General features: G+C 35.9%; 1 protein-coding gene across 1 annotated transcript in view; it reads left to right on the plus strand.

Moving 5' to 3' along the window:
• The window catches only part of LOC113498030 (sodium-dependent neutral amino acid transporter B(0)AT3-like), a 423,880-nt gene extending 413,708 nt beyond the window's left edge, over window positions 1-10,172 (plus strand). The window contains exons 2-5 of the mRNA XM_026877912.1: window positions 2,095-2,766; window positions 3,544-3,905; window positions 8,686-8,949; window positions 9,306-10,172. Of these exons, the coding sequence (XP_026733713.1) occupies window positions 2,095-2,766; window positions 3,544-3,905; window positions 8,686-8,949; window positions 9,306-9,492 (1,485 nt within the window). The 3' untranslated portion in view covers window positions 9,493-10,172. The remainder of the gene's footprint in view (window positions 1-2,094; window positions 2,767-3,543; window positions 3,906-8,685; window positions 8,950-9,305) is intronic.
• Window positions 10,173-14,143: the final 3,971 nt, after the last annotated feature.

Here is a 14,143-nt window from a genome sequence, read left to right on the forward strand (position 1 = left end):
AATATTATTAAATGATGCAACGGTTTAAACACGCGTTCGACTCGCGAAGCCTGCCGCGTCAGCTCATGATTAAGGACTCCGGTTGGGTCCGAAACTAGTCAGGCACTCCCGACTTGCAAAACACTGGCACTTAGCTGAATCCGGTTAGACTAGAAGCCGACCTCTAAACAGTTGGCTAAAAGGCTACACACCGCCCGGTAGTGCTAGGCCGATGATACGTAATGTTGGAAAAAATATAGCCTTCCATTTGAATGCTTTATTTACTTACAACCTGCATTGAGTGATTGCACGATAGCCGAGTGGTATAAACGTGGTTAAGGTCTCCACACCAAACCCACAAAACGGTCGCTGTCACGAGTGGGATCCGTACATATGACAAGCATTTGTGTGATCCACGAATCCTTGTTCTGAGTCTGGGTGTCTTTGTGCTTGTGACTTGAATTTTTGTAAAACCCCCCACGACGGTAGGATTAAATTGATAAGTTTGGTGTTTGAATAATAATAATAAAGTCTGTTTCTAACCTTTAGGTGTGAAACTCTAGAAGGAATTAAAGTATGGATTTAATTTATATAATTTCGAACTCAATAACTCATTATAAGTATCTCTATTAAAAAGAACCGCATCTGGCCAATATCGGGCACAAATTAATCAGAGTAAACGTTCTGTTTCCCCTCTGTTACACATTTTCTTTCGTTTCATTTTAAATCTTGCTTTTTATATTTTTGGTTTTGAAGATAAATGAACAAAGGACATAAAAAATAAATAATCTTTTAAGTTAAGCCAGAAAAAAACTTTTGAGCACATACACATAGCCACAACATTTGAAAGCTTAATTCTAAATTACCATACAAAAATAGGGCATACATAAAAATAGTATATTTATATGCATGTATCTCTCTTCAAAGGTTAATTAACTATAAACATTCTTATTAAAAAAAGTTCTAAAGCAACGTCAATTTTCGAAAGCTCTTTATAAACATGGTGGTACTTAAACCTTATCAAAATAAATATCATTCAATTTCAGTGAATATCTTAAGAGTTATCACATAACTTTGTTTTAAAATAACTTTGCAGCAAAATAATTGTTGTTGCGCGGTAGCGAGGCCGGTTTGTAACTATGTAATCTATTGTACTTAACATTAACATTAAACTTCTTTTCAGGATACTCTAAAAAGATTCAACTAATTTGTAAAAATACTCGCTCACATCTTCATAACCACGCGGACAAAGACGCACGCAACGGCTAGTAACAGTATTCATTGGCCTAGCCTTTTCCCAACTATGTTGGGGTCGGCTACCAGTCCAACCGGTTTCAGCTAAGTACCAGTGTTTTACAAGGAGCGACTGCCTATCTGACCTCCTCAACCCAGTTACCTGGGCAACACGATACCTCTTGGTTAGACTGGCTGTCAGACTTTTTCAAGCTTCTGACTACCTGTAACGACTGTCAAAGATGTAGGAATAACAGCCGGGATCCACAATTTAACGTGCCGTCCGAAACAGGGAGGAACTCGTTATGACAAAGATGGTCACCCATCTACGGACCAGCCGCGTCGAGCATAGCTTAACCTGTGATCGAATCACTTATGCGGTTATAGCTTAGCCACGAGCTCCTCTAGTAGTAGTATAGCTAGTAACTAGTTTTTTTATAAACATATTAAATAAACAATGACTATCTCGTTATGAATAAATCTCTAGCAATAAGTCTCCTTATCTTAATCTCTAACTAATTATGGAAGCTAACATTTAAGTAATTGCGTCTTTCTTTGGCCTTCGTATTATTACGGTCCTTGAGACCAAGATATTTCTTGTCATTTTACCGTCTTGCTATAATTACCCCTATTAATTTCGTTCTCTACGTGCGTTCGTGTAGAAAATTGTGTTTTTATTCCACGTCGTATATCAGACTCAGCTTGCCGTTATTTTTACAAGAAGTGTACTGTTTTATATTGTGTACAATCTATTTTAGCACAGTTGTTAATTTAATGAAAGAGTATTTTTGCAAATTACCACGTTTTCGTGCCTTAAATTCAGAATAATGTTGGTTATACAAATATTTTTTCGTAATTAAAGTGATATTCTATTTGTTCCAGGTGAGCAGTCCTACGCAATACTTCTGGTACCGCACCACCCTCCAGATTTCCGAAGACATAAACTATCCGGAGTCCTTCAACTACAAGATAGCTCTCGCCCTGGTCATCGCCTGGATCCTCGTCTATCTCTGCATGATTAAGGGCATCGCCTCCTCCGGCAAGGTCGTCTATGTAACCGCCACCTTCCCTTACATTGTCCTCGTAATTTTCTTTTTTAGAGGCATAACTCTAAAGGGTATGAGTGATGGGCTCATTCATTTATTCACGCCGAAGTGGCACAGGATTTTAGACCCTGTGGTATGGCTGGAAGCGGGCACACAGATATTTTTTTCCCTTGGCCTCGCTTTCGGAGGCTTGATAGCTTTCTCATCATATAACCCCGTTGATAATAACTGTTATAGAGATGCAATTATGGTCTCTATGACGAACTGTTTAACGTCTATGTTTGCTGGCATCGTCGTGTTCTCTATAATTGGATTTAAGGCTACGATGGTGTATGAGAAGTGTCTGGATGTTAGGAACGAGACTTTGTTGGAGGTTTTTGGTCCAGCCTTCAAGTCTATGGTGCTGCCGGAGGCGGGGCAGACAGTGACGGTAGATCTGAACGGGAACCTCACCCACTTGGTGATGCCACATCTACCGGTCTGCGACCTGCAAAAGGAGTTGGATAATGTAAGTGCACGACTTTGTCCACATAATAAAAACTTCAATTTAACAATGTATTAGGTATGACTTCTATAAACTCAACTTTAGTGCAAGCACTAATATTTTATGTCGACATTTATAAAGCGTCTTGGTTTCTTCGGAAGTTTAGTGAAGTGTCACATCGACCTAAATAGATGGTCGCGAAGTCGGAACCTTGACAAGGGGTGCGATTTGCCTTCTTGTTGTCGCCTTATTTCAACATCGGAAACGATGTAATTGTACGATTAATCAATTCGATTGATGTTGTTTAGTTGTCAAAGAAAATTAAGAGTATGTTTAATTTTATGTTATGACTGATGAATTGATATCATAGTATACTAGCTGACCCAGCAAACGTTGTTTTGCCTAATAAATTGATTCTAGTTGTATGTACTTTTTAAAGCCACATTATAAAAAAATAAAAACATAAACATTCATCCAAAAAATAAAAAAATAAATTTTAGTGTGAGCAACCTTTACCACTTAGTGGTATGAAAAATAGATGTTAGCCGATTCTCAGACCTACTGAATACGCATATAAAATTTCGTAAAAATCGGTTAAGCCGTTTCGGAGCAGTACGGTAAATAGCATCGCGACAATTTTATATATTAGAAGAGATAGATTGGCTCAATGACACGCCGTATAAAATTCTTTTGTAGTCATTAATTGAATTTTCAAAACACGACCTTAAATTTGTATTTCCTTGTATTATCACATGAACCAGTTTTCTTGAACCATGCTAACCAGCACCTTTTCTTCCACAGACAGCCTCTGGCACTGGCCTGGCATTCATAATCTTCACGGAGGCGATCAACCAGTTCCCTGGCGCGCAGTTCTGGTCCGTCCTCTTCTTCCTGATGCTGTTCACTCTCGGAATCGACTCCCAATTCGGAACCCTGGAAGGAGTGGTGACATCTATCGTGGATATGAAGTTATTCCCGAATTTGAGAAAGGAGTATTTAACCGGCGGTCTCTGCCTTCTCTGCTGTCTCCTGTCTATGGGTTTTGCTCATGGTTCTGGCAGTTACATCTTCTTGCTGTTCGATATGTACAGCGGGAACTTCCCTCTGCTCATCATTGCGTTCTTCGAGTGCGTCGGGATTGCCTACGTGTATGGAGTTAAAAGGTATGTCCAGTTATATTAACGTAAAACTTCAAACGTTTAATTCGCGATTTGCCTTTCTTTAGCTCAGCGTCCGAAAATAGTATTAAGGGCTATTATACCCTCAACCCTTACTAAACATAAGTAAAATTGAATGCAAACAGTACAGTTTTAGGTACCTTACTTAGGCATGTTACTTTCCGTCTGTTGGTTTAGGATTTCAGGTGCTTTCAACAAAGAGAACTACTTAGCTAAATCGAGTTGATCTTTTTGTGAAAATAGACAATCACGTAACGAATTTGAATAACTGCTCTACAATTAAGGTTAAGGTATCGACCACCATTCGTTTCCTATGCCTGTGAAAACGATTCTATACATAACATGAATTAAGGCTTAGTACGAGTCAGATTCACGAGTGAGGAGTTCCGTATAATGCTTGGGAGCTAACTTGAAAAGCAATTTTTAGTATTTATCGTTATAGCGGCAAAAAAGCATCATCTGTGAAAATTTCAACTGCTAACTATCAAGGTTTATGAGACGCAGCTTGGTGACAGATATTTGACTTTTGCACATGTGTGTTTATGTTAGTAAATCCCGAGACAGAGGAACATAATTGTTATGTTAAAGAAAAAAAAAACAAATAAGACGTGTAGTCCACAGCGCTTTAGTAATTGGGTTAAGGGATTAAGCCTTCGGGTAAAAAACCTTTCAAATACTTAAGATCACTTTAGGATAAACAACCAATTAGATCTGTAACTTATTTCTTATAAGAGATAGGGTAGGGAGGTTTGCGCCCACTCGTTCGTAAGAGGGTCTCAAATCAGGTTAACGTGCCGTAAAGATTGACTTTCAGCCGGTTAGGTCGCCATTTTCAATTAACCCTGAGAAAATCGTGTTGTGTTTTGTTGGACTATTTTAACCTAACGGCATTGGGTCAGGGTCTACAATTTAAGTAAGAGTTTGGGCTACTCCTTACGTAGGGAAAAGAAAAAAGACGAATCAATACATTGTTCAATCTGAATTGAGACTCAAGGTCAGGGGGAAAGTCTACTCGTAAATATGGCAAATAGAAGTTACACGCCGTTAGCATATCCGAAATCCGAAAATGATCCCACGGAAACATAAAATCGGGTTATAAACTATCGTTGCACCACATTTCTTCCAAATGCGTCTAGTGGTTTTGGCGTGAAAAACTAAAAATGAACTACTCCATTTAATTATAGTATTAAAAGGATGAGTTAATCTAGATTACTGAGAATAAATAATTGTAAAGCTTAAATCCCCGTAGTTAGTGGTGAGTGTGGTTAGGGACACTTGGGGTTAAAGAGGAACGGAGGGGCAACGGGAATCGAAGGATTGGTGTTCAGAGGAAAAAGGTTTTAATGTTTTGTTCTATTTTAAAATATTGGCTGTTTGTTAAGGGTTTGATACGCGCTATGAAAGCTGACAACCAACACAATGCCGCCATCAGAAGAGATAACTAATGGAAAGTCTAAATTCTCCCATAAAAAATGACTCCCTGTCTAAGGAATTAAATCAATGTGTCGCTAGGGTTTTAACAAACATCCAAGTCACCCAGACTCAGTACAAGCATTGGTTAATTCGAAACGTTGCCGTTGTCATAAATGCTAATGTATCTAATAATTAAAGGCCCAACATGCATTATAATAAACTACTCTATGAGGGGAAAGGATAAAACCTTGCAATTGAAAAATAACAACTTAAAAATAACTTCTCCCATCTAAGTAATGACCATAATACAAAAAAAGGAATTTCAACAAAAAAATTAATGAAAACCTAAAGACGACAATACTATGTTATGAACGACGACGAAGCAATGAAAATAAGAATTAATTTTATTAATCATATTTCTAGGTTATTCTCAAGTACTCCAACCTCTCACCAGGTAGTTAGCTTTTGAGCCAGTTGGGATGTCGCCAACTCGCTGTTTCTATGAGTTAAAGGCTTCTCACAGTTTGACTAACACATGTTCAGTGCAGCCAAGAACTAAGCGTATCTTAAAATATTGTTATTAATTCCCCATTTAATAAAAAAAAGTCTATATAATAGGTGTTTATTTAAACTTTGACCTCAACAAAAACTAACTACCGTTTTGTCCCACATTGCAGTGCGATCAATACGACACGTATGCGATTAAAAACGGTTAAACGGCAAAAATGACTGTTAGGTGTTTGAAATTGACTTTACTTGGGTTTTAAAAGCAATAACTGTATTTTTATGTCGCCTTAAACGAATAACGAAAAAAATGGAAAGAAAGTTTCGTAATATTCAACCTCGCGACACAAAAATAAATCCTTTGCTTTTCAAATGTTTCTCTAATCTCTTCTATTTCGAAAATTGTAATGTGTTCGCAGTTAATAACGCCGTAGCGTACACAAAGCGACCGTTTTTCATATGTCCGTTACGTAACGTTTCTTTGAACCAAAGCTTTGTCCTCGCCTCCGTTTCACCTTAGTAATCTGTCTTTGCGTTTCTTTTTACTTTTTAATGTCGAGCAAAAGCAACAATTTATAAGGACGATAAAACCTTAGTACAGACGATTTGGGATTTCAGTATTTCCAGTAGAAAATGAGCGGAATGCCGGAAGTGAATTGATATTAAGAATACTTTTGTCAGACGTTTTCTTAATTAAAATTTGTGGATTCCATTTTTTACAATTTAGCTTGGAGTTTTCGTTAACGTTAGACGGCATTGCTCTTTGGAAAATTGGCGGTTAATGACCTAAATTGTTACGTCTCTAATTTCGAAATTGTCGAAACATAGAAACGATTTCATATCATTAGCCGATAAATCATTTACGCCATCTCGTCCCGACATTGTTAGTAAATTTTACGAAATCCTTTCTAATACCTCCTTTGATCTAGAAATAATAGTTCCACGCCACAAGATAACACTATCAAGACAATATATTTGTCGCTTTGTGAGTTTTCACAAAGGATTCCTCACGTACATGACATTACACTGATTTACATCAAAATAGATGTTTAAGGGTAGATAAAAACTAGAACCTAATTTTCCTAGCCTGTAAGGATAGTAGTTAGTACACATAATATATTTCACTAGCTGTTTCCCGCGACTCAAAGATGAATAATTTACCCCGTTTTTTCCACATTTTCCATTGTATCTTCGCTCCTATTAGTCTCAGCGGGACTCAGCGTGATGTTATATAGCCTATAGCCTTACTTGATAAATGGTCTATGCACCACAAAAATATTTTTTTAATTTAACGCGTTCAAACAAACTCTTCAGCTTTATAATATTAGTATAGATTAGAAGTGTTTATCATTGATAGTGTCATTTTAATCCAATTTTCAATAATTCATCGGCCAGTGTATATAGCTGTCTCAATATCTTTTGTTTTGTTCCATCGAACAAAATGCGATCGTATTTCAATTTTGTCAGTCCCATTCCCTTTCGAGGCTCCGATTGATACAGTCTTTCTGATTGGTTTTAGGGTGTATTTCATTTGACCTACATGGCACAAGTCAAATAATGTTGTCCAATTACTTCATTTTAAAGCTATCGATTACAACTTAACGCGCAGACTTAAGATGTTAATTAAGCTTGATTAGAATAGACTGGAGATATTTCACCTTATCTAGATTAGCTATAGATACTTATAAATAATAAGTACTCAAAATCATCTACTTTAATGACTTTATTTTTCGAGTTTGAATAAATTGTTTACGTAAGGCAACCTAGAAAACGCATTTTATTTAGTTACGAACGTAATAGCGTCGCGGAAAATTTATGTAATAAACCTTTTGATAGCTACGAGGGGATGACTTACGGTGTACATTACTCATTACACATACCAAATCACGATCACTAGATGGCGCTGTGTAAAACTATTGAAATATTATTATTATGTGAAAATTTACTTAGTATTCAAGGTTACGAACTTAGTTTTTTACAAGATTTATTACAACACTAACTTTTCGCCCGCGGTTTCGCCCGCTTCGAGGTCGGCGTTTACAAGAGAACTCTTCAAAAGTCCGAGATAAAAACTATCCTATGTTCTTTCTCAAGGTCAACTCTATCTCTGTACCAAATTTCATTAAAATCAGTTCAGTGGTTTAGACGTGAATGCGTAACAGACGGACAGAAAGAGTTACTTTCGCATTTATAATATTAGTAGGGATGGTATAGTTCACTCTAAGTCAGTGAGGGTTTTATTTTTGCCATACTTTTAGATGACATGGAACACCGAGATTTTAATTCGTTCCAAGGATATTTCCGTCACCCGCACTCTAGGAATAAGTAAGAATCCGAGGATGAATCGAAAAACTTTCCTTGCCACGATCAAAACTTTTCAAAGTTAGGACAGATAATTTATTTATAACAAGCACAAACAAGACAGCTAGCTATTCTTTTCCGGTTTTCACAGATATTAATCTTATCTTTCACAAGCTAAAGTTCAGAATACATAGAAGCTCTGTATTTAGAAATTATTCTAGATCTTTATTCGATCATTATTTCAATGAAATATTGTTTCTAAAAGTAGCTGAAGTTCTCCTTGTTAGATTAGGTACCTGCTAATAAAATTCTTGCCAAAATGGGTTTCATTTCAGCCAGGACAGATAGACAGAAATTGTAAAACTTATTTAAGTGTGCCGAATATTATTCATATTATGCATGTAGTAAAAACGGTTATTCCAATATTACAAACAGACACTCCAATTTAATTAATCTATATAAAATGTACACCCAAAATAGTAAAATAGTTAAATATTTTATTTTACCTCGAAGCAAAGGTTAATACAAAAAGCCGTCTCGATTCCAGATTTGCAGATGACATACAGCTAATGACGGGCCAGCGTCCCGGGATTTACTGGCTGATCTGCTGGAAGTACCTGTCCCCATTGGCGATGCTGTCCATCCTCATCTCCTCGTTCGTGGAGCTGGCCACCGAGGGGTCCGCGTACGACGCCTGGATCAAGGCCATTGGTGACACGGAGAGGAAGCCCTGGCCCGTGTGGGCGGTCCTGCTGGTCTTGGTCCTCGTACTGGCTTCCGTGCTTTGGATACCGGTAGTGGGTATATGCAGGTCAGTCATGATTTTGTTAGCAACAGGTTTTAGGAGTCAGTGAATCGCGGGTTTTTTGGTATACTTAGTTCAGATATAAGTTCTTTAGATCCTATTTATTATGAATTGATTAAAATTTGATTTGGCTCTCACAGTCAGTTATTTTAATCCTAGTGTTGCGGGGGGTTTCGCAAACATTCAAGTCACATGCATAGAACACCTAGACCCAGAACATGTGTTCTTGGGTTACACAATGCAAACGCGCACAGAGGGTTTGACGTGGTGACTTGTACCACCAGACTATAACAGTCAAAATTAACATTGATTTTGTGTCAAACAGACCTAAAATTCTAATATCTTTCAAAACGAAATTACAGATACTTCGGCATCCCGATAATAGACGACGAAGAACGCGCCTGGTTTCCTGCTGAAGAGTTGCGCGACTTCCACGGCATCGAGCCTCGACCTGTCTCCACGACGGAGACTCTGCTGTTCTGCACCAGACCTGATGGGAGCGAGAGTTGCTGCTGGCCTGGCTGCTGCGAGACAGACGATGAAGAGTAAACCAGAACAAAAAATTGCAAAAATAATTGATTTTATCCCTGAGACTATACTAATGCCACTGATCAAATCCTCTCACTTTGCTAACAAACAGAGGGGAAATTTCATCATATTGAAGTAAAAAGCAGCCATCTTAAAGACATGTTCTATCAGTTTCGGAAAGCGACCAGTGCTTTTGAAAATTTGCGGGTACTTTACAAAAGCACGTGATGCATCCTATGTGTCTCAAAACGTGCATCCAAAATTTCCATGAAGTTGAACTTTTGTAACCTTTTGGAAATAAGTAGTCCCGCGTCGTTATACGGGTTCAGTATGCACTGGATAACCCTTTATCTGATATTTTAACTCGCTGAAGGAATCAATGTATGGTGTTGCCTATTAAAAATATCATCATCCATTAATTTACTTGTCGTCCAGTTCATGATATTATACCTACGATATGTTCCACTTCCAGAATTTAAAACCAAAGTTTATAATTAATTTACGAATATACTTATGAGAAGTAGACTAAGATTGTGGCGTTTACTGCTGGTTTCTTGTATTATGACGAATATAATCCCGTTTGCAGTTCGTTCGAGAATATATTGGAAACATATCCAAAATGTTAAAGTAGTCCATATCTATTCGTCATATCCTGCCGTTTGTATAAATCTACTGTTGAATTTTTATAATATTTACTATCATAAAATAGTTATAGATACTATAAAGTAAAATACTAGTATTGACAATAGCCAAATGTATAATGGCGTCGTAATTTTAGTAAAAAATGTGACAATAATAAAATGTCGACAATAAATCTTTTAAACTTTTGTTAGGAATGTTGCTATTGCTAAAAATTTATTGTTGGAGACTGGTATTTTTTACGTCTTTTATTCTTTATCTAATAAAAAATGCGACAATAATAAAATGTTTACGTCTATATAATTTTAATAATTTTTACATTCGTTAAGCTTAAAGCTGTTGAAATTTTGAAATAATATTGTATTTCTTATCTCTACTGTAAATTGAAAAATATTACTTATACATTATGTATTTATGTAGAAGTTTTCAAATGTAAGTATACTTTGAAACATAATTCGTGTAGAAGGCAAAAATCTAATACATATTTATTGAATTGGCCGTTTGTCAGCCATTATTAAAAACAATGTGACAATAAAAAAAATCGATGTGATACGTTGTTATCTATTGGACTATTGTTCTAGAATATTTAAATTTTATTTCTTAAAAAGGTTGAATTGTAAGGTTGTATAACCACTCTTAACGCTTGATAAAATAGAACGTAATCAGTGCCGGCGTTAGGGGGGGGGGGGGCGTGATGGGGCGATGGCCCATTGCGACAAATTCTGGGGGGCGCCAAGGTCTGAAGTTGGAGTCTCTTTCCCCTCCTGGCGCACCCTCAGAACTGTGCTCTACGCTAGAGGTGGAATACTTCCACCGCCAAACGTAACGCTAAAGGAAAGATGAAATTCTTAATATAATTTTACTTGGGATCAGCAAAAAACTAACACTTGATATTGCTTCCCTCAAGTGTGCGCCACAATATTTTCCCCCGGGGTATCAGTAGCCCTTACGCCGGCACTGAGTATGTTCTATTTTCAAAACATTTCACTGCTCGTTTTGGCAAGACATGGAATGATAGTGTAGGAGTGAGGAAAGGTCATTTCCATACACACATTTGATACGATGGCTTGAAAAAACTTTGTCTAAAGGACAGATTGTTTGACATGTTACGTAGTTATGGAATATGTATCTGTTTTGTCTTCCGTTGGAAATTTCAAATATTTATTAGGCCCATGTGGCCTAAGCTTGTTTTACAGCTGTCCAGTATAATAAGTCTTTGTTAGTATTTGTATCTATTAACGTTCATGTTTGCAATTCAAAAAAATATGGGCATAATATGCCACTAGAAGGCGCTTACACACAGCGCCATCTGGCGGAAAATAAAAATATGTTTATTGCAGTTAGTGAAGCTCACTGCGTACAGTCGCAACCAAAGGTCCTTCTGATTTTTTTATTAAGTACTTTTGTTTGCGTAAACATTTTTCTTTTCATTTTTGAAGATGACTGTACTGGCTTGCCTTTAATGTAGATACAATTATGTATTGTCATTTATATGTAATGTACATATTAACTTAGGTTATAAAACCTACTTTAAAATAGCGTCTAGACACACTAGGACTTTCGTTGCACAAAGTATAACGCCAATTGATGTTGTTGTAACCTTATAATATAGGTATCTAAGATTAGTTACTATTATAATTGATGTATGTATTTCTGTGTCACACTGTTTCTACTTAATTTACAGTCATTTATTTTGACAGATACGAAAATCAAAACGTCAACTTTATCTCACAAACTTTTTTTTGGTTATGATCACGTAGTGTATTTTTAGCTATGTTATTTTATTATTTTAGTTATACCGCGGGCTTACTTTGGAAATTGATTGATTTTCATTTGTTTCTCAATTTGAACAGAAAAAGATCGAGTAGCGAGACGATGTTACGAGCGTCGTTAGATTTCGATTGAGCGTAGTTCCAAATCGAGCCACTGCATGGATTGGCGCTAGTATCGAGTTCCAACGTACCAATTCGTTTGAAACATAACTCTTCTTGCGGGAGTATGATTACTGTAATGCCTCTTTAGTCAGTACTTTATCTATCACTTATTTCATGTAACAATAATAGTAGACCGCCATTGATTAAAGTCAATTAAACGTGTTTAATAATAAATTAAGATGCAGTTGCAGCTACTTGCTTTTTAAATTTATTACATTTTACTTGAATATTTACTACAGTGTTATTTTTTAAGTATCTATACATTTTATTAATTTTAACTATTAATTGTTTAGTGAAACATAATGTGCACTTTAGTAGTAAAGCACAACGAAATTAGAAACGCAATTAATTTTATTGAATAAATGAGTCTTCATAATTTGTTAAATACTTAAATAATATTATAAGCATTTGCATGCGTTGTCCGTCAAACAATATTAATTGATTGTATCTTGATTTTCTTGCAGTTTTTTAATTGTTAGGGTCAAGTCATACGAACACAAAAGGACGATCTAAAACTCAAATTATGTATCTAAAAACATCGTTAATCCACTAATATAGTGCTCATGTTACGCAATGCTAACTAGCTTACGTAATAAAAAAATAATATCTACAACAAAAGACACGTTATCTCCGCTAGTATGCATTGGCCCTAACAGTTAAAAATGTCTAATGTTATTCAATATTGAAAATAGCAGGTGCTTTTAAAAATGTACTGTACTGCTGTTTGTCTGTCTTGTAAATATTGAAAAAAAAACAATCATAATTTCTTTGTCAAAATACTCAATACGTGCTCAAAGTTGTTACAATAATATCATTGTTTGTGAAAATGTTACACATATCTTACCAATGTATATCTTATGAGTAAAGTTTTATGGTCCCTAGTTGGTGTTTAGCTTGACAATAACTTTTGTATAGTACATATATCAATGTCTTGAGGCAGAATGAAGCAACGATGTAACAAATTAAGGAAGACACGCACCGACATCTTACTGTTGTATTTTTGTATTACATCAAATTTGGAAGTAATCTTTAATATGTTGGTATATCTTTTCTGTTTTTTCTTGTCTACATTAGTCGGTAAATACCGAAATATAGAAAAGTGATATTTAATTTTCTTTGAAAGTTAGGTGACAAAAATATCCTAAAAGGTATAAGGAACTAGGGATGTGTTCTTTCAATAATCTGTGAAATTAAATTCGATTTGTTGTTTTTTTTTTATGTTCGGTGCGAGGGTGTTGCCATATCAGATAGGTTTTAGTAATAGTTTTACGATAGGAATGCTCACATTCCATCGTAATATTGTTGTTTCTGTATAAGTACATATGCCTAATAACGTGTTGATGGTAAATAAACGTTCTAAAAAAATATGACTTTGATTTTGATGAGAACTCTAATCGGGAATCCTCATAATGTTCAAATAGAAGTTGCCATAACTACAAACGAAACCGTATTTGAAAAAAATATTGAAATATATTTTATTTATTCTTTTATCTGCTATTATTCTATATAAGGTATTCTTATTGGGATGAAATCATTGTACCTAGGTACATGATTAGATTTTCTTCTAAAAAGCTGCACATTTCCTCAGTTGAAAAACAAACGCAGGGTTTGTAATCGAAAGGGTTACCACGGCGTCAGTTCGCAAAGGGCAAGGAAGGATAATGAGTGTGTTTTACTCAGTCTGACAGTTCCTTCGGCCCAAGCTAAAGGGGGAGGACTCTCATTTGAGAATTTTCCATCCGAAAAAAAAGGATTATAATCAATTGAATTATAGGTTATCAAAACATCTGGGTGAGGGTGACGTCGTCGTCATTATCCTCACCGACTGGTTTAAATAACTGTAGTGTTAAATTGTTTTAATTTTTTAGTCATCTGTTAATAGTAACTTTACGTACTTGGACAATAAATAATATAGAAAAAAAACAATCTGCAGTATTTATAGTGTGGTGAGAATAATGACGTCCTTAGCTTGTGATACTTTTTTCCGTAGAATCGCCCGTGGAATCTGTCTAGTGAGCGCAAGTATATTATACATATAGGCAGTGGGTTTGTGGGGAACTTAGACGACGCTTCCAATGTAAAAACTTTACCTTTATATT

Source organism: Trichoplusia ni, chromosome 10 (genome assembly GCF_003590095.1).
Source record: "Trichoplusia ni isolate ovarian cell line Hi5 chromosome 10, tn1, whole genome shotgun sequence".
Taxonomy (NCBI): domain Eukaryota; kingdom Metazoa; phylum Arthropoda; class Insecta; order Lepidoptera; family Noctuidae; genus Trichoplusia; species Trichoplusia ni.